Source organism: Anomalospiza imberbis, chromosome 3 (genome assembly GCF_031753505.1).
Source record: "Anomalospiza imberbis isolate Cuckoo-Finch-1a 21T00152 chromosome 3, ASM3175350v1, whole genome shotgun sequence".
In the NCBI taxonomy this organism is placed as follows: domain Eukaryota; kingdom Metazoa; phylum Chordata; class Aves; order Passeriformes; family Viduidae; genus Anomalospiza; species Anomalospiza imberbis.
The window spans coordinates 68376190-68404157 of NC_089683.1; the positions used below are offsets into that span (position 1 = coordinate 68376190).

Here is a 27968-nt window from a genome sequence, read left to right on the forward strand (position 1 = left end):
TTGTCTTTGCCTCTGATATTGTATTCTAACAGGCCACTCCAAGAAAAAAAAAATCTAAAAATCATGCATTTTTAGCATGACTCTTCAAAAGCATTTTTAAGTGGCATATGCTTTTTCCATTAATTTTAAAATTAAAATTTTAAATAAGTTCACACTTTCTCCCAAAACCTTGGCTTGAAGTAGTTTAAGTTCTCTAGATGCATTGGTGTTAGCTGCAACCCACTGTTACCTGAGTACCTTGCATAAATGTACAGGCTCTCTATCTTGGACTTTAATGCTTTTAATTCATGTTAGCATGGATATCATGCCCATGCCTGCCAGCTACAATGCTCCAGACATATGGCTAGCTCTGTGCTAAGCTAGACACAGGCAATATGAGCATGTGTAAAACAATACCATGTAATTTTGTGCACTGGCGAGTCAGCCCCAGTAACATATCCAAGACAAAACTATTTTTCTCTCTTAAAAAGACAAACATGTGAGCTTCAAACATATTAAATAACCCTTGGCTGGTTGAACTTGAAGAAATAATAAGGTGTTGTTAGACACAGAATACAGTGGTAAAATGAATTTCAACAGCAGTGGTCTGACACAAAAGCTGCTGCCTCAGTGATGCCTCAGAAACAGCTAAAAGCCTCATGTGAAAGCCCAACTTGACTTCAGATCTTTATATTAACACCCCTTATGTTCACTGGAGGCCTTCTAAGCAAACATTATTACTTTAAAAGGTTATAATTACATAAGGAAGTAGTTCAGAACTGTTGTGCACTAAATACTGTGTTAAAAGCTTATTATGGTTTTTCAATTTATTGATTACAGCCTCAGCCTTGTAATCTGCCTGCTGTCATGGTGTGGCTCATTTCTGTAACTGAAATTCATGAAAAAGCATGGTCAGGGTTATCTAAGAAAATAATAACAATTATATAATGGACTAATATTTTTTCTTAAATCTAGAGCAAATTATTTAGATATCTAGATGGAAACCACACACATGCTTCACAAAATTTCAGGTGCACATAAGATTAACTCAACTTTAAAAGTATAATTCAGCATAGATAAAATTTTATATATGTGCATTGACAAAAGTACACTCTAAATATAGCAAGTGAAATGAAGGTACAGTGTTTTTTTTTTTTACATAATCATAATTTCTATTATGGTGCTCAAGTCAAACTTAGGTTTCAGCTTCTATGCTTTGAAATTTTTATTCTTTATAGAATAAAAACGGCCTGAAATACTTGGGTATTATAGAACATCCTTAGCATTTTAAAGGTCTTTTGATGCAGTTTCAACCTTAACCCTTTGTGGTTGCTCTGGAGAGCATTCTTAATTCAGTGTGCAAGAGCTCTCTCCTTAAAATGCATCCACTCATATCATCATGGCCAGCACAACTATGAATAGAAGAAATTGATCCTTTGCTGAAAACAGAACTGTTCATAGGGGCTTTAATATTCTTAAAGTCAATTACGGAAAAATCCCATGACAGGAAATTGAAAGACTTCAGAATCTATCTTGATAAACTGTCAGGTTGGAAAGGTCTTTGTTTGCATTTTTCAAACTTTAAGCACTTGAGGTTCAAGTCCCAAGTTATCCTAATATATTCTCCTCAGAGAAGTGAAAGAACCTTTGTGTAGATGAGTACAGAAAATGGGCAGCATTTTCTAAAAGGACTGCCTAAAAGGTGGCAGCCACTGAAATGAATAGAAATATTGTATTAAATAACCATATCAGCTCTGGATTTGTGAATCATCAATAGTCACACATCCAAGCAAAGCTAGAAAAACCATATGCCTTTGGCTAAATAAACCTATCTCTGGTGGAGATAGTCTGGAGGAGCTGTTCCCATCCCTTCCAAGAAGGCTTTATGGGGTTTCTGGTCTGGGGTGACCACGCCCCAGTCATTTTCTTTAGGAGAAGGCAGGAAGTTTTACCTCCTCCACAGACTGCTTAAGGTAGAGCTATCTTTCAGGCAGCAGCTGAGAAAAGAAGCAGGTGAAGTTATTTCATGAGAAGCCCTCATATTTAAGACATAGTACAGAAGGGAACTGGCCCAGTGAAGCTGTTTCTGAGCTAGCTTGTTAAAGCAGTCAAGAAACAAGGCAATGAGGCCGAGTAACAAACCAAGGAAGAGCAAAGAGACAATGTTTTTTTTCCTAGTCACCTAATCTTCCTATATGAGAAGTACAGTGGAGTTTCAGCAGTAGGCTGAAGCAATCCCTATATCCTGGATCAGCTTGTGGATGGCAGCCTTCCATCAGCTGGAAATTGTTTTGGAAGGAATGACCTATATTGTACAGATTATTACTGGATAGTTCCCAGATGAGTTAACATAGCAGTTGTGACCTAATTAAATCCCATCCCTGACGTTCTTCTTTTCTATTTGCAGATACATGACAACAGCAACATAGTATTGTAATACCTAAAATGAATTGTAACATGCAGCAAGGAAGAAAGGAACAACTCCAATGGCAAATCAGCATAAGAGAGTAAAAGGACACATTATCCACATTTAAATCACAGACCTTGCAAATGCAAACACTGACTATGAAGGTCTTAGGAAACAGTCTAACCAAACAGCTCAAGTAGACAATATGATGAAAGAAAAGTCCTGCTGAACATAATCAGAAGCTGATGCACAAGGGAGAGGCACTGGAGCTAATCACACATAAACACATGCACACAAGCGTTTTACTTCAGCTGCAACAGCTCAAGAGGAATATCTTGAATTTTTGAGGGCTACTCAGTGAAACCACCTGCTGAACTTAAACTGGAAGCCAAACAAAATGTGACACATTGAAAGACTTTAATTCATGTATTATTTTCCCACTAATTTTACTAGCTACATGATTCTTCTATTATTTTCTCTTTTTTTAATCCTCAGTCTGATGCCATAGCATTAGTTTTGGGTTGATCAGATCCAAGTTATTTTAACTATATTGTTATCAGGGTGTAAGCTGAATTGTTATCAATGCTATTTAGCTGTGTAACTGTAGTTGTGACTTAAACTAATGTCCTTTATCTTTTACTGTAAGATCTAGGAATAAACCCTCTATGTGAACTTTACAGTAAGTTGCATAAAAGTCAGTTTACTTTGCAGAATATTAGATCTCTGAATTGTACCCTAGTCTGTAAGGAGTTGCATTAACTTTTGTTCCTATTGACACTGAATGCCATTAAATGCCAACTAATTTCAATAAAACAAAACTATTTTTCAAAGCACATAGGCCAAAATCTTTAAAAGAAGAGATAATGCTCTTACAGGCAAAAATCAATCATCTAAAATTAATCATCTAAATAGTTAAGAACTTGTGTCATTTTGCAAATATTTTCAGAAAAGGACAAAGACTTCATCTTCCAGGATAAGACCAATTACCCATATTTTAGAAGAGACCTTCTGACATAACTAAACTGCTGTCTAAGTTTCCATTACTGCATTATCTACGGTCCTGATATTTTGTCAGAGACAGGATACTAAACTAGAATGATCCAAACTGTTTAACAGTCTGTAAGCTTCTTCTATACACATTTCCTCTGCTCAGCAAGTATTTACTTTTTGCTGATCCAACTAATGTATACCTAGGGTCTGAAATGTATTACCCTTAGTGATTGCAGCCTACATGCTGGGAGCCACACAGCGAGAAACAGACATAACAGTGAAGCAACCAACAATAGATGAATGACCAAAGAGTAGTGAAAGACAGTCCAATAGCATATTCTTGCCTTTCAGTTGGAAGTTTCCTTCTGGATTTTTTTTTTTTTTTTAAACTACATACCTCTTCCATTCTAAGCTTTTCACCAGTTTATTTCTATCATTAACTCAATTTTCTCTTTAACTTTACAGTTCACTTTTGGAAACAATCCAAAACGTTGTGTGGAGGGTAGTGAGGTGGGAGGAACATTTAATGTTTTAAAGGATTACCAGACTTAGGTGCTACATTTCGAGGTGTTGCTTTTCAGCAGTGCCATTGTACCATACTGTCTGTTATTTCTCTAAATGTCATCAACTTGTCAGCTCATAAGCAGGTGTAAACCTTTGTTCCTCCCCAAGTTCTCATGTTCAGTGATGTCAATGGAAGTCTGCAAAGAGTGTTGTGTCAAGAATACTGGGCTTTTTTTTTTGCAGGCAATTTAAAGGTAAACATTTCTCTTCAAAATTAATGTCATTTTGTTGCTACAGCAAAAGAAAGCAACAACACATTTCTAACTGGATTATTAAAAGCCCTGAAAACAGAAGAGGTGCCTGGGAGGCTGCACTCAGAAAGCACTTAGAAGTCCAAAAATCACTGGAACGTGCAAGTAATGGAAGAAAATTATAAAATAAACCAAATAAAAATATCCAGACATGGAGAGATGAGCATTTTATACCAAGCCACACACATCCTAAATTCCCCAGTTGATACTTATGTCAAAATGGAAAATGTCGTCTGTTTGACTTTTTATAAAACAAATATATATTCTCATAAAACACTGAGATTTACTAAAGAAAAAAATTAAATTCTAGGATTTTTTTAAAATCAGTTATGTACGGAAAGCAGGACAGCAAGTGGAATTTCTATCATTCCAGGTCTTGTTAGGCATCAACAGGAAAAATAAGTGAATGGTTTTAAACCACCACTGTGTGGGACTGTTGACTTAGTGACTTATCACTTCAAGCAGGGTTATACTATCTGAAATACTAAAAAAAATTTTTAAAAAGGAAAAATATCTGTAGTATTCTTTAACATTTCTAGCATACATTGTCTCTTACAGGAGTGGAATATGAGTTAATTTTTTGAAATATGAATAACTGATCAACTTTCAGTACTGCTGAACTCAATTTAGAATTAAATGCTTCATTGTTAGACTGAGAGATAGCAGGAAAAATTGAAAATCATCTTACTGTCTTGGATATAAAAAAAAAAAAATCTTTAATTAAGTTTTTGAAACCAAGGTGTTATTCCACAAAGAGAAAAATGTTTGCAGATAAAGGGGAAGAAAAGATCATCTTAACTACTTCAGTGGATGAGAGATCAGTCTTACAAGTCTGGGTTTATTTGCTTTTTAAAAAGATGTGAATCCAGAAGCCTTCTAAGGAGATGAGAACTTAATACTGGGTGAGGTGTTATAAGAAAAATTAATAAAATTATATGCTACTCCTCTAGAGCTATTCAGCTGTTGAGGTAACAAGGCAGAGAATTAATACCTTTAACTTCACTGAATGCTGTTTCCAGTAACTTCAGTCAGGTTGTTTAGCTATTGGTTCTTCAGAAATGAAGTGCAAGAAGAAGACTAACTAACTCATTTCTGATTATAAGTCTGCAAAATGGTATTTCTGCTGTTGCTATTGCCTTTCATCCTAGCACAGCAAATGAGGTATCACTTGTCATATTATTTGGACAATAATTTTGTTGCAATCTTGGTTCCTACTTGATGTGGATACTATGATAAAAGTCTATCTCATTCTGAAATTGTATTAAGCATACCTGGAAACAAAAATACTTCAATTTTTTTTTTTCTTTGCTGCTGAAGTAAAATCACATCTGAAAAGATGAAAAATATTTAACACTAAGTAAATGAAAATACACAAAACAGAGAGCATATCTATAATACAAATCTTGGGACAGAGAACATTATTTCAAACTTAAAAATAAAGCCAGAAGAAAAAATAAAGGGACACTGAATTGAGGATTCCCAAAATACAGAAGCATCTCTTTCCCCTCCTCCTCTCTCTTTTCTATTTTACTTCTTTCACCTCCCCCCAAACGAGTGATTTTTTGCTTTAACTTGACAAGTATTTCACAGTTTCTCAAGCATTTAGCAATGAGGATCTAATTGGAAAGTGCCAGGTTCTTTCTTATTACACTTTATCAATATTGTTAAGGGAATGATGTAATTGTTTGGGGTTTGGTGAAGACATTCCATGTCACTTCAGTGTTAATACCAGGCTGGAGCCTTCCTTGTCTGCCTGCGTAAGCTAGATAAACATAGACCTGTGTGCTTTCTTCTCATCTCAGGATACTTACTCAGAGAGATCTTGGAACATATGCCTATTGCGAGCTAAACATTTCACTTTTCATTTTTATCCATGTGCCAGAAACCCATTCCTTGGATAAACACTTTACATACTGACACTCTTAAAGCCACTAAACACGATAAATAAAGAGAGAATACATCATTTCAAAACTGATTAAACATTTTCTCACTTGTGACAAATGAACAGCTATACACTGTATGGAGTCCCTGGAGCAGACATTCCATTTTCTTTGTCTTCATTTTGTGTGTAAGATTAACTTTCCATTTCAGTTCATCTATTGCACAACTGAGCATTTTTAAAATACACATTGCTGCATTTTCCCCAAATCATTATTCATTTCAGAAACATTTTCTGTTATTGCTACAAGAGCTTTTCTTTTGGACTTTGTTAGTTTGTCTCCATTAAAATACAAAATAAAATAATAGTAATAATAACAATAATAAAAAAACACCCATAGTTTTTAATTAAAGCTAAAGAAATGCTTCCATGCAGTAGACATGAACTTATACACAGGCTGAAGTCATCCACTTCAACAAGAAAAATCCAAGCACATTAATCACATTAACTTTGCTCCATCTAATCCATCACTTTTCCTTGCACTACTTGCTTGTCTTGTCATCCTATGCACTGCCGTCTACCTATGATTAGTCAAATGCAACTAATCTTTTATTTAGCTTCTTAAGCTCCTATCATCTTTTTCATCCACTCCTGCTAAAAAGGATCCCAAGCATTTTATTTTCAAGCTAAATTAAAAAATCTTACTGAAATAATCACACATAATACTAAAACTGATTATGAAGTTGTCTTCAGTGTTCTAACAAAAAGCACTAATCTGATCAAGAATTTCAGTGGGAAGGTGGAAGGAAGAAAGAAAATATCCTTGCTAGATATTCACAGAAAGGAGGAGCAATGAAGCAGAATTTTCTTCTTTGACAAATTGTGTAAAAGAAGCTGGGAGAAGAAAGAATTAGCGATTAAAGTCAGAAGAAGCAGACCAAACTGAACAAGAATCCCCGGAGCAGTTTGCTTTCTTCCCCCATGAGACTAATAAAACCAATACAAAGTTTTTGATATGATGGTTCCAGTCTTGTCAGGGAAAAAGATTAGAAGGGAAAGTGAATTAGATACAAAAAGATAGTGATAAATCACAAGATTTCTGAACAGATTGAAGATTCCACTATCATCAGATTTCTGTCACCTTTGGATTTGCATTCAAATCCACTTTTGACAGGACAAATATTTTCCTTAAAAGTGCAATTAGAGATCACAACAATCTCCTAACAGTGCCAACTTCTCTCAAAGTTTTATTGTGAAGGAAAATTTTAAAGATAAGACTTATGTAACTGAGCAGCTAAACAAACCTAAGAAATGTCAGGAATGCCTTTCATATACTTGAGCAAGAGGTATGATACTAAGCCAAAGCAATACCCTAATATTATCTCAGCTTGTTAGAGCATTGTGCTAATAGCACCAAGGTCGTGGGTGTGATCCCTCTATGGGCCATTCATTTAGGAGTTGTACTCGATGATTCTGGCAAGTCCCTTCCAACTCAGAATAGTCTGCGATTCTGTAATGAAACTTAAGGCAGCGAAGACCTGCTCAAAGCAGCTCTCTGTGATTCTCTTATACTCTCCACACCACCAACGTGCCACTCAAGGACCTACCATCTCTTCACAAGTAAGAAGGGAAGTTCTTGTGGCACTCACTCTTGGCTTCTTTTTCAGCTACTATCTTTAGTACATGGCCCAAGGGAATAGAGAAAAAATGTGATGTTGTACCAGAAAAGACATCAACTCTGTAATGCCCTGTGGCATTACTGCAGGTAGGAAATTTGGGCATCGAGGCCACAGAATGGCTGACAAACCTAGTAAAAACTAGGAACTTTTATAGTCATACTTCTAGAGGAATCCTATTGAGAAACTTCATAGTTCTGGGAATATATAATGGATAGATTCTTTAGTAGTTATTAAGTGAGAGTTGTAGCTAGTACAAAAAGAAAACACTATTTTCATTAAAAAAAGAACAAATACAGACTGTGAGTTTCCCTAAATTTGGGCTATAAATGCTGTGCGCCATATTTTGATCTCTTGCTGGGACTGATAAAAATCTTTTCCATTTAAACACTGCTTCTGGAGAAGTCTCCAAAAAAATCAGAACAAACTACATGTTGTGCAAAGAAGTGAGGTTCCTAGTTTTGAAAACTGTCAACTGCAGACATCTATAATGAAATTTAATGAGGTATTTTGCTTTTTGCCACAAAAAAAGTATTTGAATATCTATTAGCAATTCTACAAAGTAATTAACATTTAATTATACACCTCCTTTGTTTATTAAAAAAAGGCTTTAATATTTTTTTAAATAAAATGGATATTTTATAAGCACAGGAAATTGTACCTAATGAATAATGCTTGTTTGGGGAATGTGAAATGCCCCTCAAATCACCATGATACTGGTGTAGTAGGAACAGTGTTCTCTCAGTTCAAAGGGTGTATTCTGAATTTATTTTTACATAAGGTTAATACATTTTCTGAAAGACAGGAGTAATGTACAATATTTCTTTAAAGAATTTAAGTATTTCTTCATTGTCAAATTAAAATTGACAATAATTAAATATCACTTTTTTTTCTGAGTGCATTTCTGTACCACTCAAAAACACACTACTGCTGTCTACCAATACATCAACTGCTAAAAACCCCATATTTTCAAAGAAAGGTCTTACTACAGTGCTCTTTCTTACCTTTTATGTGCTTCTGTCAGTGATTTCTCTTCATTTTCTTGGTCTATTTTGGCTGCAAAAATACAATAAAATAATTAGCAACGAGGTGAAAGATAGAGATGTTTCAGGATCATTTTAATTTTACATATGTCATATGTAAAATGTGTAAAATATATAAAAACCACATGAGGATATACTTATGTAGATCAGTTATGAGAAAAAAACAACCAACCCCCCATTCAACAAAAAACCACACAAAAAAAAACTACACAAATTCTGATAACCCTATTAAAAAGAAATGCAAAATCACAACCGCAAAAAGAAACCAATCCAAAACTCAAAGCCTTGAAAATGAAAAAAAAACCAAAAATCTTCCAGTAATCTAAACAATAACCAAGTCATGAAATTGACTTAAAGCCAGATCTTAAATAATTATTCCAAAAACTCACATAATATGGAAACTTGTCAACCGAGAAGAGGAAAAGCTGAGCAAAGAGCAGTAAGGATTCAGCCTTACAGCTTTTGTACAAGTTGTGTGGCAATTACAAATGAACACTCTTCCCTCTCCCTGTACACACGTCTGTTAGTGAAGTACTAGAGCTGTAGCAGGCCCATATTGAAAACATAACTAGTTTTACATGAAGAATATTAGCATTTGGTGATCATGTGAAGGAAATTACAGTAAGGAACTGTCCTTCCCACACACTGGTGAAAATTTCTCTATTTGCCATATGTTCTCTCAATTTTTTTGCACACATTTCACTTAACTTAGATGACTGAAAGAACACTTAAAAATCTACAAGAATGTGGGCATTACCAATGTACAAAGCAATTGTCCATCTGCTCTGAGCATGAGCTTAGGCAAAATTTATACTTATGCAGTCATTGAGGTAATACAACTTAAATCTCATTTAAAGTCTGCATGCTTAACCAGAAAGCTCATTTAATTTGGTACTTGTTTCTTTTTTCAGTCTGCTAGACTTCTGGACTGTTAACTTGCAAGGAGGATTATAGGATTCCCAACAGTCAGAAAGTTTTGAAACATGAAAAGGCTCTGAACTGTCCTGGTAACAAATGTCAGTGCTATAAAATTCATATAGAAATCTAAAAAAGAAGAAAACTTTCAGCTATTTTTTATTCACTTTCCCTACATAGCTCTACAATATTAATTAGTTAAAATTATTTTTCCACATCATAGATACACTGCCTTTGAAAAATTTGAAATTTGTTGAAAAAAAGCAAAGCAATGGCATAGTTAGGATGCTAAGATAATCACTATTTTTCAGTTAAAATGTTTCAATCAACAGTAATTTACAAGCATACACTCAAATAGGCATGTGAAATCTGTAGGAAAGATATGCAAATGGAATTGCCTTATACTTTCCCCAGTCATAACAATGATCACAGCTTTGTCTAGCGCTGCAAATGCTTTTTGTTAGTAGCAATGTAGTCTTCTGAGCAGTAGCACTGCTGACTAGTGCCCAGATATTTGCAGCAGGAAACATTGTATTTAGTAATCATTACTTGAAGACTTGGGCTCCACCATTGTTATCCTGAAAGTGAAAAAAATCCCAGCAAACCACAGAAAACTTGAAGGAGAGATGGGTAAATGTTCTGAAGGAAATTGAAGAGCACATGAATCCTGAATGATTACAGGTTTAAATACCAACTTGAATCTTGGCCCAGATTCTTCAGAAGGTTTGTGAGGGCTCACAACCCTTCTGAGTGAAGTTGAGCCCAGTGCTGAGTGAATTTGGGCTGACTTAGAGTTTTTCTTGAAAGACTTGCATTGCTTTGGATAAGAAACCAGGTGAAATGCGGCAACTTTTAGAGAATTTCATTAATACCTTTTCTTTTCCCATACTTTAATCCTGAAAATCAAGGCATGACCAGTAAAAACACAGTTCAAAGGAGAAGCTGCGCACAAACCCCTGGGTGAAACAAGATCAAATACCTCATTCTGCATTAACACAATCACTAAGTATCTGTGGATACAACTCTTAAAATAAATAATTCTATTACTGAAAAATGCAATTTGGAATTCTTTCACTTAAATAATGCTTAGAAATAGAGGCTACCATATTCCATCCTACAACAGTCTTATATACTGTTTCATATGTCACATTTTTAGGATCTAAATATTTTTATAATTTCCAAGATTGATGGGATGGAATATCATTAGAGTTGCCTTGTTTAAGGTCCTTTGTTAGTTGCCTTGTTTTTAGGTTCTATATTTCAAATGTTCTGCACAAGTTTACAAACAATTATTTACTCACCACTAATGGAGCAAATATTTCACAATTTATTTTTTGAAAGTGTGTAAGCATATTATCCTAAGCTTATCAAAGTATGTCAGAATCACTCCATTCAAGCACAAGTTTCCTTTCAATTAAAAAAGAAAGTTTTTGTGGTCCAGAGAAGAAGAAAAACAAAACAAAGCAAAACAAAAACCAAGTTCTTTCTGGTATCTATACTTTCAATGAATCAATAGAGAATTGATATTACACAATGAAAAGAAACTGCAGAAACCCTGAATGGCAGAGTTGCATGTAATAAAGAATTTTCGCTGAAGAATTTACTTGTAGTTTGTTCCAAATGGGATGATATTTTTAAACCTTCCTCATTTTATCAAAAAGATATTACACAAGTGAAAATTGAATTTGCAACTCTTTTGCATTATCATTTTTCTAGACAGAAAAAGTTAAAGATATTGTGAAAACAGTTCTTCTTCCACAAGACAACAGGTGGCACCAGCGAAAGAGAAAATATGGTATATGCACTCAGATCCGCCCCTGTCCAAAGAAAATAATCAGATGACTGCTTTTGCACTAGACAATGTAAACATACAAGAGCTGTGGAAAATGGCTAGTTGAAGACATGCAGTGAAATTTAACTGGTAAGGGAAGAAAATCTATTATCAAAGCAACAGAATTTTTACTATCACCTGGATATAATGAAATAACTACTAGATGTTGAAGCAGCTAGAGATTGTTATAACTTGTGGAATATTAGGAATATTATCACCTGATATTAGTGGTTATATGCACTTTTCTCTGTACTAATCACTCCATTGATAAACTACTTCCAATTACGTTTTCCTCTTTGAGTAGGGGCAGGAAAAAATTTAGTTATGATCGATCCCATTGAATTGTCCCAGAATGCATTATACTTCATCATTTCACTCAATATTATGCATCTACAGTATCACTTCCTCCACCAAAGCAGTTCAGTACAGGTGTAAAAAGAGTGCGTGAAAGGCACTGGTTTGGCTTCTTCATTCTTGGCACGTATTCATTAAGTGCCAAATGCCAGCTAAAAGTTGCCCACCTTGGAAGAACATTCAGGAGAGAATAGTGATCTTCCCTACTACAAAAAGAACATCTATAACAGGTGAAAAAAAAAAAAGGAATATCTATACCCAGTCCACAGTGATCATCAACAGTCAACACAGAAAAATTAGATAAATCCTGGGATGCCATGGCAGCTGACCATATAATATAGCAGTGACTGCTTGCAGGTTTTCTGACAGATGTAGGAATTTCTGCTTTTGGGTCAGTTTTCTTCCCAAATATTTTACTGGCCCATCATCTTTTCTAACACCTCCAGCTAAGAACTTGATTCTTGACACTAATTTGCTGAAGAACGTCCAAATAAACTGTTTCAAATCTATTAAAGACTATATCATACCAGGAAATAGTAACCCCTTTATTTTGTGTAATACATTGGTAAGCAAAAGTAACAGATTTATATGTTGGCCTTTACACACTCTATATATTGTAGGGCTTTTCATGCAGCTTTCATAATCCTGAAGGCATATATATTCTGAAAAATCTACTTCAAATAATATAGTTGAAAAACAACCTTAGGTCATACTGAAAAACATGGCCATCCCAAATCTCACAGCATTTTAGAGTTGAAGTGACCTCTAACAGAGTGAAGCGACCTTATCAATGGTTTACAACATGTACTGATTTAGTTATATTTTCCCTTTTTAGTTTGAAAGCATCTTTAATGCCTTCTTGTTGGATGACATTCCACTGTTTGCCTGCTTTTTCCATTAAGATACCTTCAGATTATTTAAAGTTGGTCTCCTTTTAGAGCAAGGTCTATACTTCCTAAACACTTTATATATTTGGTCAAAATTCAAGTACATTCCTTCCTCCCTACGTCATTGCTTACCAAGTGTGAGGACTGTACTATATCCAAGGCTCTTATATAAATTCTTTGAACTACAGGACATATGTATCTCTTCAAAAATTACTCACATCAGATGTCCTAATTTCTATAACTTTTTTTTTTTTTAATTTGCTTAAATTTACTGCTTGGTGCTTCATAATTGGGGCATAAAACTTGATTTCATGCAGTTCAAAATTAGCTTTCAAGCAAGATCTCACAAATGAAGTCTAATTAACTGACGTCTCAAATCCTCTGTCCTTATCAGCACATACCCACATTCCAGAATGATACATGCCATTGTTTTGTGTGTTTGCTCTTCCAATTATTTTTTTGATTAGAGTCCTGCAAATGTTACATATAAACATCCACAATGGCACATATATGAATAACTATACTAAAGTGACCTATGCATTTATGAAAATTGATGTAACTCACCAAACTGAATGTGAGAAATAGACACAGGCATTTTAGAAAATGCTGGTCTTCAGAAGATTTGTAAAATTCACCTTTCTAAAAATAGTATTTTGTTTTCAAGAAGCCTAGAAGATGAAATTGAATTAAAATTAAAAGGGGCTCAAAGGCAAGGATATAAACCATTGATTGACCACAAATTGTCCCCTCTGACCTGAGTGGATCATTTTGGATGTTATCCCAAGCTCTCTGCAGAAATCAAGCCACACTGTGGATGAAGATGGCTGCCAAGTATCCTCTCATTTTTGGTCCAAAAAACTTTCTCGGCTAGTCCCCTCCAAATTTAACCACTATACCTTTTGCACTAAATCTGACTTTTTAAAAAGCTAATAACGTGAATATATCTATTTTCTATATGTACAAACCTTTTTTTGTGTGGACAGATATTGCAAATAACATACGTTGTCTCTATTATTAGTTGTTGCAATTTCTTGTTTGAAAGTGTGATATTTCACTATATCATCTTTTTCACAGGATTAAAAAAATCTAAAAAGAAATATTTGACTTACAACTAACTGGAAACACAAGACATACAACAACTGTTTTAGACTGGGATTATTGTGCTCCAGTGTTAAATACATATTATTAAAAAACAGGAAAATTTATAGAAATCCTTTCTACTGAAAAAACATAAAAAACAAATAAAAGAGAAAACAATCACTAATATTTGTGCAAATCCTTGTTGGAGATTTCCCAGGATCTTTAAAGAGGACATATTTTCTTCCGCATTGGTGTTGAGTGAAGAGTAGTTGAGGTTTTGAAAATATACCAAATATCTCCACTGGCAGAGGCACAATTTCAAAAAAGTCCCAACAAAACTAAACTAAGAATAAAATTGAGAAAAAATGACCTTTTTTTAAAAAAAGTGTATGGAGCCTCCAACAGCTCATCTGTCACTTCTGATGCAGCTTCATTAAGGCCTGAGGACCTGAGGTGCCTGACAGAGTCATGAGGATACCTTCTGTAGGTATCTCAAGCATGTGACTAGGACAGAAGGAAATATAGAGAAAATACTGGGTGAACTAGCAGCACAAGCAAGAGCATGCAGTTACTCTGTAATTATCAGGGTCTAAGGTCCAAGTTTACAAGGGCTGTGACAGTGCTTCTGAGAAAATTACCCTATTCTCCTTGGTACTACATATACTTTTAAACACCTTCAGGAAACACCAAAATAACACTTAATTTTTTTTTTTTTTTTTTTTGGAAGTTAGCATACTATTCAAGACTGAGTTTTGAAAAACCTTGAAACACCAAAGCAGAATAGCACATACACCAGAATCCATAGAAAGCGCTTAAGAAAAGTTTCTTTCTTCCCCTCCCCCCACACTCCCTTTTAGACTTTTGAATTTGTTTTGACTCCATTTTTTGCTTTTTTGGTATTTGTTCTCTTTGCATGTTTTATTTAGTGTGGTTGAGGCATGAGTTGCACTAGGAAGAACTAAGCCATTTTGGATGGACGCTATCAAAAAGGAAATGGGTTTTGAGGAAGACCGAAACATTAGACAGTCATTAATTTTTAAATAATGACAGGGATTTGTGCTTAGTGGCTTTGTGGAAAAAAAAAAAAAAAAAAAAAAACTCAAGCTGAGAATTGAATATGAAGTATGAAAGAGATTTGATGAGAAAAATAGACTCAAAGCTAGCAACTAATAAGAATTATCAATGTCCTCTATGTATAAATGTACTAGCTAAGCATAGTCACACAACAAGCTGACCTGTTGGCGCCTATTCTGAAAGTATTCCAAGTAGACCTTGTAAGTCTACTCAAACTGCCTTCAAACACCCTAACAGAGATTTTGTTCCATCAGAATTTTTTGTTGCTGGTTTGTGGTATGATCTTGACCCAGTGATTACTGTCTGTAGTCACCGTCTGGCCCCAGTCCCTGCTGCAATTTAAGCTATTTCTGCTGAACCAGTTTCAAAGGGCTATGAGTAAGGAGATGCACGAAACTGCCATCCCTTCTGATCTTCCGATCTCTCTTAAGGGAATATCACATCTTCTCAGGTAATTGAATACAGGAATGCATCTGAGTAATCTCAGATGGAAGGCAACAACAATCCTTTCATCTGCTTGTCTATGTCCTAAATATTTTCACTTTTTTCCTCTCTTTTTATTTAAAGTGTTAACTAGTATTTGTTTATAACTAACTATGAATGTGTTTTCCAGTAACTTTCAAGTGGAGCCAGTTGTTTTTTTCTTTTTTTTTTTTTCCTAACAGATACAAAGCCTTTTCAATGACTCATTAGAGCTGTGTTGCTATAGTTTTGAGAATTTCTATTTACACTGAGAAAAGATCCAAGTACATTTGGATGGCTGATTATTGGGTAAACTCATGCTAAGAAAGCTTTACAAGAGAATAAAGCAGGATTTCTTCTGGGAATCTTATTAAGAGCCTTACATCCTTCTATGACAAATTCATAAAAGTTTGCAAGCACAAAGAATACCTGTTCCCCCTCCCCCATTTTCTGAGATTTTTATGCATACAGGTAAGAGAGCATTTAAATAGAGCATTTAAATTTGAACATTCAGACCCCAATTTCTTGAAGATAACTTGGGATAGAGCATCCAACATGCTGAATATTTTCCTAATGGTGTTCTTTTTTTTTTTTTAAACATATGATCAGATAAATACATAAATATTTATATCGATTCCAGCCAATTATACTTCCTTATGATGTTATACCCTCACACAACAGGAATACAAATTACGCGGTAGCTCCATAGATTGTGAGCAAGATTTATAGAGGCACACCTTAAAACTTCACTGAATATGCAAGGACAGAAACTTGAACTTCCTTAAAAGTTAAAAAAAAATTAAACTTAATAGTCTGTAAAAGGAGATTTACTTTTGATTCAGTATTCATCAGCAAGTGGTCCAACCACACTGCCAAAGTTGCAGAAGGCAAAGGCAAGGACTGACAGAATGAAGAAGGTGAAGAATGGGTTTGAGACTAAGGACCCTGAAGGTACACAAGTTCATGGGACCTGATGAGATTCATCCATGTCAGAGGAAGTGGCTAAGCCACTATCCATCATATTTGAGAAATTGTGGCTGTCTGGTGAAGTTTCCAGTGGCTGGAATAGTGGAAACACAGCCCTCCATTTTAAAAAGGGAAATAAGGAAGATCGGGGAACTACAGCCCAGTCAGTCTCAAGTCAATGATGGGCAAGATCATGGAGCAGATTATCCTGAAAACTCTGCTAAGGCAAATGGAAAATAAGGAAGTTATTTGTGACAGCCAGTACAGCTTCATTGAAGTGCAAAGACTGCCTGACAAATTTGGTGGCTTTCTATGATGGGGTTCCAGTGTTGGCGGGTAAGGGAAGAGTACTGATGTCATCTGCCTGGAATCATACAAAGCCTTTGATACTGTCCCATACGACATCATTGTCTTTAAATTGAAGAGACATAGGCTTGACAGATGGGCACTGGGTGGATAAAAAACTGGCTGATGTTTGCACTCAGAGAATTGTAGTTAACAGCTCAATGTCCAAGTAGAAAGCAGTGACAAGTGGAACGACTCAGAGAATGGTTTTGGGACCAGCACTTTTTAACAGCTTTGTCGGTGACATAGACAGTGGGATTGAGGGCACACTCAACAAGTTTGCCAATGACACCATGGTGTGTGGTGCAGTCAACACCACAAAAGCTTTGTGGTGTTGGGAAGGGATGACATCCAGAGGGACCACGACAGGCTTGAGAGGTGGGCCTGTGTCAACCTCATGAAGTTCAACAAGTCACCTCAGTCAGATCAATCCTAAGTACAAACACAGGTTAGGCAGAGAATGGTTTGAGAACAGACAAAAGGAGTAAGACTTGGAGGTGTTGGTCAATAAGAAGCTCACTATGACTGGGCAATGCATGTTCACAGCCCCAAAAACCAACTGTGTTGTAGGCTACATCAAAAGCAGTGTGGCCAGCAGGTGAAGGGAGGTGATTCTCTCCCTTTACTCAGCTCTTGGGAGACCCACTTGGGGTGCTATGTCCAGCTCGGGGGTCCCCAGCCTAAGCAGCAACCTTTTGGATCAAGAACACAGAAAGTGATAAAAAGGCTGGAACACCTCTCCTATAAAGACAAGAGAAAAGAAGGCTTTGGGACTACCTTACAGTACCTAAACGAGGCTTACAAGAGAGCTGGTGAGGAGCTTTTACAGGGACATTTAGCGATAGCACAACGATAAATGGCTTCAAAATGAAAGAAGGTACATTTACATTAGATACAAGGAATAAATTCTTCACTGGGAGGGCAGTGAGACATTGGAACAGGTTGCTCATAGAATTTGTGGATGCCCCATCCCTGGAAGTGTTCTGGGCTGGGTTCGATGGGGCTCTGCGCAACCTGTTCTAGTGGAAGGTGTGCCTGTCCATGGTAGGGGGTTGGAACTGGATGATTTTTAAGGTCCCCTCCAATCCAAGTCATTCTATAATTTGTCAGCCTTTGAAGGATCTCCTGTCAACTGAATTAAGGGAGAGAAAATTGGGATCCAAATCCAACATTAAAAAAACAAAAAACAAAAACCTGAAACTTAACAACAACCAAAATACCCCAGCAAATCACTCCATCATACTTAGTTATGTATTTTTAGCAGCTACTCACTGTAATGTTGTCATGTCACATTCACAGAAGTAAAATACATTGTATTTCGTGTACAGCTTTGAGCTCCTCACTCGATGTCCCCTGCTACTGATCTTAAGTCCTACCCTGCTTAAAAGTCTCACTCAGGTCAGGACTAGGCAGGAAACAGATTTGAAGTTAGACAGCATACCTATGACTAAATATATGTCCTCAGGTACAGTAAAGATCCAGCAAGAAAATAGTTCATCTGTGAGCCTGGACTTCACAGTGCTGAAGAACGTGTGCCATTGTGATTAGGGCTCATGAAGGACCTAAGTGCTGTTAAGCGTTAATGTCCTCTTATTTTTCATTCTCCATCCGAGGAACTATGTCATAAAAAAAATCTCATTTGATTACATTTTTACTGGAGAAGAGATTTAAAATGTGAATTTTCAGCCCTCCCCAACTATCCACAAGGTTTTTAGTAATTTTTTTTCAGAAGGCATTTTTTTTCATAGTCTTTTGAGTTGGATTATTTGTATCATGCTATTGTGATACTCATACATTGATCTGTTCTCATGTGATGGCAAAATAGCTTTTTTAACTCTACCACACCTGTCTGAAACCACTGTGATGCCTACAAAAATGATTATATGAGATCCCGTGCCAAAGGCATAAAACAGCTGACAACCCCAGCCTAAACGTTTGGTCTTTCATGGACTTTGAAGCAAGGAAAGGCTAATTCAGTGAAGCCTGTCTAGTGTTACAAATGCAACACAATCCAAATTAGGATTATTATGTAAAAATGCGCACCAATGGAGGTGCTGACATCTGAAGTAGGGACAAATTTATATCATGCTGATGTTAAGCTATTTAACAGCATTAAGATGTCAGTGTGAGATTAAAAAAATACTTTCAGGACACAAAGAACAAGTTTTAAAATCTCCTTCAGTAATTCAACAAAAAGAACACTAACAGAAAAATGCAAACATGTATAAAATTAAACGGCTTAAGCTGAATTCCTGCATCTTATGTTCTAGTGAGTTTATGCTGCTTGCCCTTCATATACCTCTAACATTTTCTTCTCAAAGGAAAAAAAAATAGATATTAGTAATGAGGATATTTTGGTAATCAAAATAATATTTAAAGTGAGTGTCTCCACATAAATTACTAATATCCAACCTTTTAATGTTCCGTGCAATTTTTTAAAGAAAAACAAAACCACATTTATTCATATATCTTCCTAATCCCGTTTCAGTCATATTTTCCTCAAATTATTTTTAGAAAAATTATGAACTACTACTATGTTCTGCCTTATATTCATCAAATTATAAAAACAATATTTAAAGAAAATGGAATCTGCAAAATCAATCATTCTGGGTTAGGAAAGGCCAGAATTAAGATTACCCTAGCAGCACTCATTTTGCAATCATCTATAGTATTTCTGGAGCCAGGAACTTCACCCAGACATCCAAGATTCAGTCCGATGCTTTAGTCTCATTCACAATCCATCATTTGATGATGCACAGCCTTTTGCTACTTGACCTAAAAGAACAAGTCATGACCAACTATCTGATTGCAGCTACAGCAATTAATAGAACTCACTGTGATTTACACATTCCTTTACTAACAGTTTGGAAACCGGGTTCCTGAATGCTCTTTCAGGCAAAAGAAGGAGATAGCTACAGACAGTTCAACCAACAGGACAATTTTAGCATCTTTATTCTGTAAGATCATGAGGATGTGACTAGAATTTAGGTCTGGTGACTAGAATTTGGGTCCAGCAGAACAAAACCTGATGCTTGTATTCACTTACAATAGCAGAAATGCAGTTTTGCAAATTAAGACTAGAAGGAACCAAATACTGAATGGTTACTCTGTGGTCCAAAACTTAAAATCACACTGGAATAATTCTTATTGCTTTTAAATGAACTAGCCAAATATCAGAAAATTTTATTTTTACTTCTGCAAACTGCTTGTACTTCTCCCACGGCATAATGTTTTTTCTAAAGTCTAAAACTAATTACATTGGCTTGGTTTCTTAATATAATGTAGGATGATTTGCTCAGATTTGAAGTCTGCAATATTTTCACAATTTATAGAATCTCAGTGGAAAAGCTGTGATTTCAACATACTGAATCTTCCCACTTCCCAAAAAAGACCTTCCTTCTGAGGGAGTGATGGTTGCTACCTCCTGCCGTAAGTTTCCTGCTTTATCAAGCTGACAAGAATGCACAGCCTAGACAGCATCCCAACAGCAGACACCCAGAGACTGCTTTTCACTGCAAAGTTAACCACATTTAAAACCTGAGGACCATTAATCATTTGTGGTTCATGCACATACAATTCTTTCAGTTTGAGCTGGCTAACCTGTCCAGTGGGGATAAGGTTAAAGGATTACTAACTGCTAATGAAATTCCTCTACAAACTGCATGATAATTAGTACCCTCAGCATTTCCCCATCATGTCGTGTCAGACTCATTTTCATGAGGAAAAGTGATTTCTGAAACATTCTAAACTGGATCTCTCATGTATTTGCATCCCTATCTATCCACAGCTACATACGGAACAATGGAGACAAGGTCTCCAAACAGTGCTTTGCTTTCAATCTCTCTCATTCAAATTGTCATAACTTGTGAGGAATAACACAGACAGAAAATGTAACTATATATGCTGTATTGGAGACATGTAAATTTTAAATTCCTACTGTTTGCTATGAATACGTTTTCATTGGAAAAGGAAAATTGTTTTACTAAATTTCACAGTTATATATTGCGTATTGGAAATGCTGAGATAAATTGTTATAAAAAAAACCTAAATAACTAAAAAATTTTGAAAAGTTTGGTATTTTCTGACAACTTTTCTTCAATATCCTTTTTTGAAGCAGAGTTTCCCCTTTTTTTTTTTTTCCATTTTTCCCTTTTTAAACTGCATGGCTATGGAGAAGTTCAGAAAAAAAACTTGAACCTTGCAAGAACAAGATAACCATATCATACATTTGATGATTTGATGTGATTGCAGTATGTGGACTCAAGAAGACAGGAAAAGAAAACAAGGAGGAGAAAACATGGAAGAAAACAGGAGAACCTGAAAGAACAGAGAGGATTTTTTTGGAGGTTTTGAAACACACAGACCCTCAAAAATCCAGTGCATAGGGTAAATCATGCTTGCCAATATCCACTAAGCCAATGCAGAAAGGAGAGCACAGGTAATTTAATCTTCTGCTAAGTATATTGATCATTTTAAGAATGATCAAGATAAGTCCCTCAAGAAAGGACTGGCATCCTGTCACTAATTTGCATACTTTAATGCACATGCTGGTTGTTTAGCCTACTGACTTGGATAGCAAGGCAAATACTGAACAGCCTTCATCACGCGTACCACTACCATTTTCATCTAAAAATTTCATTATTCTGAACACATTCTTGCCTCTTCCCCTTATTTAGCTTTCAAATGAAACCATCTTTATAATCAAGCTAGTGATATACAACATTGTTTTATCTCTGATGAATCTAATAAAGTGTTAACATTAAAAAAAGATTTTTTTAATTAATACATCATTAGCAACAATCAGCTAGACTAGTTGCTGTAACGTAACTGAAAGTTATCTAGCTGTGTGTGACAGTAACTATTCTTATAAAGCTTAGCCTTGCTAACCCCTTGCCAAGGATATTTAATTTGGTATCCAAGTTTTCTTGCCTATGGGAAAACCATTTTCCATTTTAGCTGCTTGCAATATGTATAAGTGAATATGCTGTAAGTAACTACCTCCTTTGAACTTTTGGGTCCCATTATGCACACAAGTTATCTACTCTGAAAGGCATCATATAAACATGCCAAATTATTCAACCTTATGAAAAATGCTTTTCATCTGAATTATAAGTTAAAACTTTTTCTGACTTTAGAGAAACTGGAACTTGAAAAGATAAAAACGTAAAGCTTGATTTTTCTTTGCCCAGAGCATATGTTATATAAACAAAAATCTCCAAAAGGTGCCAAGAATTGTCCCTCTGTTTTTCTAAATGATCACGTGTGCAGTCTAGCTGAAAAGACTCATCGATTATGTCTACACAAACAACAAAAGCCCCTAGAAAAAATATCTAGATCAAAAGCCTGTCAAACACTGAACAGGAAAGAGAAATCCTGCTTTAAACATGGCCTCTTTCAAGTCGGAATTCAATCCCATGAAGTAAAAACAAAGGATTTCATAATGAAAGGTATTTAAATTACTTTATTTTTGGAACTTAACCAGGGATTCTTTCTTGCTATATGTTAGTCTTTGTCTTTCTTACATTGGGGCAGAATTCTGCATAAGAGGCCCTACAGTTAAAAAAAAAAAAGTAGAAATTGTTTAGTCACACTTTACTGCGTTCACAATTCTCATTTCCAATTATTTTCATCAAAACGAGACAGTAATATTTTTACTGACATTATGGGTTTCTCCTTTTGTTAACCACCCAACAATATACACTACAAATATGGGAAAACAGCAAACATCTTAATGGATGTGATGGATATCCTTTTTTCTTTTCGTTTTCCTCACTCTCCTAAAGTAGAGACATAATCACAAAGGAAATTGCATATCCTTGCAAAACCAGATCACTATACAACATATATAAAATTATATTCTGGAAAGTATAGCCAGAAATCATAAAATAAGCATAAGTTTAAAGTTAGATACTTTTAAAAATATGGTTTCTAAAAGAAAAAAACACAGTTTTAACAAATTTTACTGTCTGCTGAAACACAATCATATAATCATGGAATGGTTTTGGTTGGAAGGTACCTTGAAGATCATCGAGTTCCAACCCCCCTGCCATAGTCAGGGACACCTTTCACTAGACCAGGTTGCTCAGAGCTCCATCCAAACTGGCCCTGAATGCTTCCAGGGATAATCCCCATATTTGATTTCCTACTCTGTTAATAAGGTTAAAAAGACATGATTTACAGTATGCCAACAGTGATATCATACAGACAAACTTGTGATTTGAATGTCTCCTGTCTATACCTAAAAACTCTAATATAAACCTAATGCAAAACACTTGCTACATGTTCAATCATACCACTACTGCAATGGCAAATATGCCATATACATAACCAGAATCCAGTTTTAAATTGGTTCATACCTACTAGCGCTGGAGACAACGTCCTGTTTGCCAGGTTTGGCTAGTAGGCACTTGTCTTAGAAAACATCAGTCCATATTTGACAATTAAAAATATTGGGTGTGCTCAATTTATTCCCTGTAACTGAGCATGGATCAGCACATGTGCAGCCTGGTTCAGTCCCCTCCAACACAAACCATTCTGTGATTCTACAGGTACTCCACTTATAACATTTAGATAGATAGTAATCTTGGATACTCTAACCAGGAAGACATACAAGCATATCTGACAGGCCTCTCAAACACAGAGCACATTCAGTTAATAACTATTTCTAGATATGGTAGCTCTACATTAATGAATTGATGAACCAGCACTAGAAACAGAATTCTCACATAATGCCTGTTCAGGAGGCAACAGGTCTTTGATTATAAGAGCAAACAGCAAAGCAGAGCAGCTATCAAATATCAAAGAACGAGCAGCAAAATGTTAAAATTACATTAGTGTACTCATCATGGTATTTAGACCCTGATGCATTGAATTCTGACTTGTATTAAAAAACAAATTGGTCAATGCAGAGTAGAATTGCAAGAGATTCTCTGACATACTTCAGTGAAAGCCTAAAGTTATCCATATTTCCTATAATCTTGTCCAAGAAAGGTCTAGTAAACCATAGTCTATTAATTTTTAAAGTGTTTTTCTACTAATACTCAGGATGCCAGTTGATCCTGGATATTTGTATCATATTTTTTCTTGCAGTGTTATTCATTAATTACATCCAAATATTTCATATGGATTTGCAGTATATCTGAAAAACTTTTAACTACTTTTGTTATGCTTATTCCATGTTTTTGGCACATACAAAAGAATTATCTCATTGGAATGAAGTTAATGAAACAAATCCAGCTTCAATAATCTTTCAAGAAACTAAGGCTGTAAATTTGTTTTCTACTGGACTGTTGAACTTAGAAGATCACACACTCAAGCCAATAGCATTTGTCTTTGCTGTCATGCAAAAGAGAGTGAGTCACCTACAGTACAAGAGAATAATTTTGCAAATCTCTTAGAACTGTGTGGCATCTGATCAAACTAATCCATGTCTTTCTATGATGCCAAAATAAACAGTCCCTTTCCCACAATGTATAAACATTGTTCCCATAACTTTCCTTTGAAATGTCATGAAAAGGTTAAGTGACGTTTCATTATTTACCTTGACTAATGAATTGCTCCATGTTGTCTTTGAAGGGCTGTAGGTGTTCTTCTAGTGATAGCTGATAAACTTTTGCTGCTTCTGTCTCACATGCTGAAATTGGAGTAACAGATTAGTTTAGGCTGACACATCATAGCATGGATCTGCATACTGTAAGAAAAGACACTTTAATTCATATCCAGTGAAACCATTGGAATATGTGCCTCAAACACACTACAAGTACAAACACTATGATAATATAGTCAGGAACAGTCACGTTCCCTGTAAAATATTTTTATATGCAGATAATTTGTGGCCAGCGTTGAGTTTAAATAAGTGGTAGCAAAAAATTAACAAAAGTATTCAATGGTTTTGAGTGAGAAAGACAACTTTAAGAGGCAGAATTGTATGGGAACAAAATGAAAAACTCAGATTCCAGGCTATATTGATATACCTGCCCCCAGGTAATAGTGCCTGAATCAAAATAAGGTTCAGATGCAAAAACTGCAGCAAATAGTAGGAATGACCTTAATTTAGGAAGTTAAACCAGATGAGGGCTTGATACTTGATAAAACCACAGATGTGATAAAGAGTTCTGCATTGTTCAAAAGTAATAGAGCAAAAGGACTGAAGTGAAAGATTGTAGGAGTACTCATGGCTTGAACTCTGTGAGAGAACTTGAACATGAACAACTTTAGTCTTTAGAAGACTAAAACCAGGACTAAAAACTAAGACAGAGAATCTAGAGCCTAAAGCAGCCCTGACACAAAGATTATTTGTGGGTAAGTTGGTGCCATCACACTTCCACCAACTATCCAAGCTAATTTAATTCAGGTTAAGAGAAGACCCAAGACTTATTTCAGATGACTGTTAAACTCCAATTTTCACCATAAATTTTTTAGGCTATGATAAGCTCCTATTATTCAACAGAAATGAATCCTACTTGATTCTATCTCAGAATTTCCAGTTCAAGTGCACACATTCCAAAACATGCATTTCTTTGCTTACCCTCCAGGTTTTCTTTAGGAAAAAATAATGATTACTATGTCTTTAAAGACAGAAAACTTGTTAAATGTTTAGAGAATATTTTTGAGATATCAAAAAGCACTATCCTAATATTTAAAATGCACATATACTGAAAAGCAGACTGACTTAAATAACTGGTAATGCCACACAAGAGGAGTAAAACCAGGCTGATAATAAAAGTTAAATTTTAATCATTATTTTTTTAAGCTTAGAGAGAAACAGAAATAAAAACAGCAGACTTTTAGGGGAAAGATAAGTATGTCTACTTAGGTAATCTACTGTAGCAAGCACATTTCTCTACTTATGAAGCAATATTAGAAATTAAAAAACAAAAAACCAAAAAAAAACTAATGCCCCCACCAATATAGTCATATAATATATAATTATATAATGGGAAACCTGTAGTTTTTAAACAAACATTAGTCAACGCATGTGAAATAGGGGAGAGGATCCAAATGAGCATGGATTTTCTTACAACATATGACAGAAGAAGAAATAGAGGACCTATGCACTATTCTGCAAAGGGAGATGTTCTGATGGCAATATATAGAATTTGAATTATTCTTTTCTCTTATGCAGAAATAAATGTCCGAGCTGAAAGACGCGATAGAACCTACCTTAACCTTTAATATCACTGAAATACCATACCTCTTTCAAGAATATGGATTAAATATTTTTCAGAGCAGTACATCATTATACTCTTGAATGTCTGCAGCTTAGTTGAACCCCTGATCTCTCAGCCAATGTGAGAGAAGTATACTATGAAGACTCATATCCACCAAAAATCTTAGCCTATACCCATTTTAACAAAACACGTAGTATTGATTTTCAAAATGAAATGTCTCTTACTTAACTGTTCAGATACTGGAAGCTCTCCCATAGCTGATTTGTTTGTGTACATATATGTGGTGTGGGAAAGGGTGTGCATTTAATGATAGCTTTGTTTGTCCTGTTTTTGGTGGAGTAATTTTTGATCTTTTCTGCTCTGTGAAAAGACTAAAATCTCTGATGTTCAGAAGAATAATAGTTCAGGTCCATTTTTTACCTTATTCCTGAATTGCAAACACTGTGTAAATAATTTAAAATCAAAAAGAAAACACAGGGAAAACAATACCTTTCTCTTGCTGTAGAGAGAGTAAAATATTATATGTTGTATCCAGACATACAATTAAAAAATGAAAAAACCCAGTCATTATTACCATATTAATGATTATTATGATGCTTAAAACAAACTAGTTCATCAGTTGCTTTCTTCATTACAGAATTAACAGGCCTGTAAGCTCTTCCTAAATTTATCAATTCTCCAGATCACCAAGACTGGAATTGCAGTCTCCCTGCACAACCTGTTGGATACAGCACTCATTTCTTCTTTTCTGTAATTTGCCACTAGAATATAAAGCCCCACTATTCATATGAGCCATTGCTATTCTTCATTGTAACTGAAAAACTTAGAGTGCTGATCAAATAAAAGTAGCACAAAATACCAGTTCCCAGTATTTCTTCCCAAATGAAGAAATAAGATACTGGGTAAATGCTTGTGTCAGAAGGGTATTTAATAACTTCCAATCAAGATGGAGGAAAAAAAATGGCAGAAAAAAAGTATGTGAGAATACAAACAGCCTTCTAAATTTAATACTTTTTATCTTTAGCTTCATATTTAAACACATTCATCTACATGAAGCTGCTCAGCTAAACAACCCAAATATGAAAGGAATAGATTGGCAAAGGGGATCTGCTGGGATGACTTTGTAAAAGTTTTGTCTAAAGCAAAAGTTTGTCTGACTATTCTTTAGTGACTCAAAAATTGGTCTTACGTTCCCTATTTTCACGTTTAGTTATTCTCTCATTTTAGCAGATGTGTATACAATTGAAAAAACTTAGATAAAGTTAGCATATTTTTAAAACTCCATTTACTTGAAGCAGATTTTAAATTTTCTTATAGTGAAAGAATTGAAAGGTATTCAAGGCACCACAAATGAGACTCATATAGGCAGTCACAAAAGCCAGCTGATGCCACAGGACTGAACTGCCCAAACAGGAATAAAGAAACTTTTGTTGCTTTGAAGCAAGGTGAAGGTTTCAGTACCCTCTAGTCCGAAATTATGCACTTGAGACCTTCCAGAGATCTCAAATCCTAAACAGAAGTTGGGAAGGGCAGAGACACCTTTTTTCCAGCCCTCTAAACCAATTTTAACCTATAAGCAAAATATAAACAATGGAAAGGACCGATAGTACATCTAATTTCGTCTCCTCTCAAGATCATATGCTGCAGAGAACTGTACGCCATTTTTCACAGAAGCAATCAAAATGGATTCTTTTGGGCAATTCAAACTGGTAGCTGTTTTGCTCATACATAGACAGGTGTCTCAAATGCGTTTCATCTGGAAATTGATGTGAATTTCTGTGCCTAGAACTAGTTTAGAGATTTAAACAAATTGCAACTTCAGCTGTATCCAGTATCTCAAGAATTCATCTCATTCTCTATTTCTGTGTTAAAATACAATTAATTGCATTTTTAAGCTATTGTGTTAGCTTGCTCATCCTATTTTTCCTTTTATTTTTATTTCAGGTCAATTTAGTAAAAACAAAGTTTCACAGCAGCCAATATGTTTTGAGACACCTGTATGGAAAAGGAAAGTGACTAAACAATCTGTGCTTTAACAATCTGTGCTGTGCACTAGCATTTTTAGTAAGTGATTCTGGTAAGTGATGTAAAATTT

General features: G+C 35.2%; 1 protein-coding gene across 5 annotated transcripts in view; it reads right to left on the reverse strand.

Annotated features, from left to right (window-relative positions):
- The window catches only part of FMN2 (formin 2), a 158761-nt gene that overhangs the window by 25463 nt on the left and 105330 nt on the right, over nucleotides 1–27968 (reverse strand). For all 5 annotated transcript variants that reach the window (XM_068184971.1, XM_068184970.1, XM_068184965.1 and 2 more), the window contains 2 exons: nucleotides 24244–24336; nucleotides 8751–8802 (listed from right to left, as the gene is read on the reverse strand). In XM_068184971.1, coding sequence (XP_068041072.1) covers nucleotides 8751–8802; nucleotides 24244–24336 — 145 coding nt within the window. The remainder of the gene's footprint in view (nucleotides 1–8750; nucleotides 8803–24243; nucleotides 24337–27968) is intronic.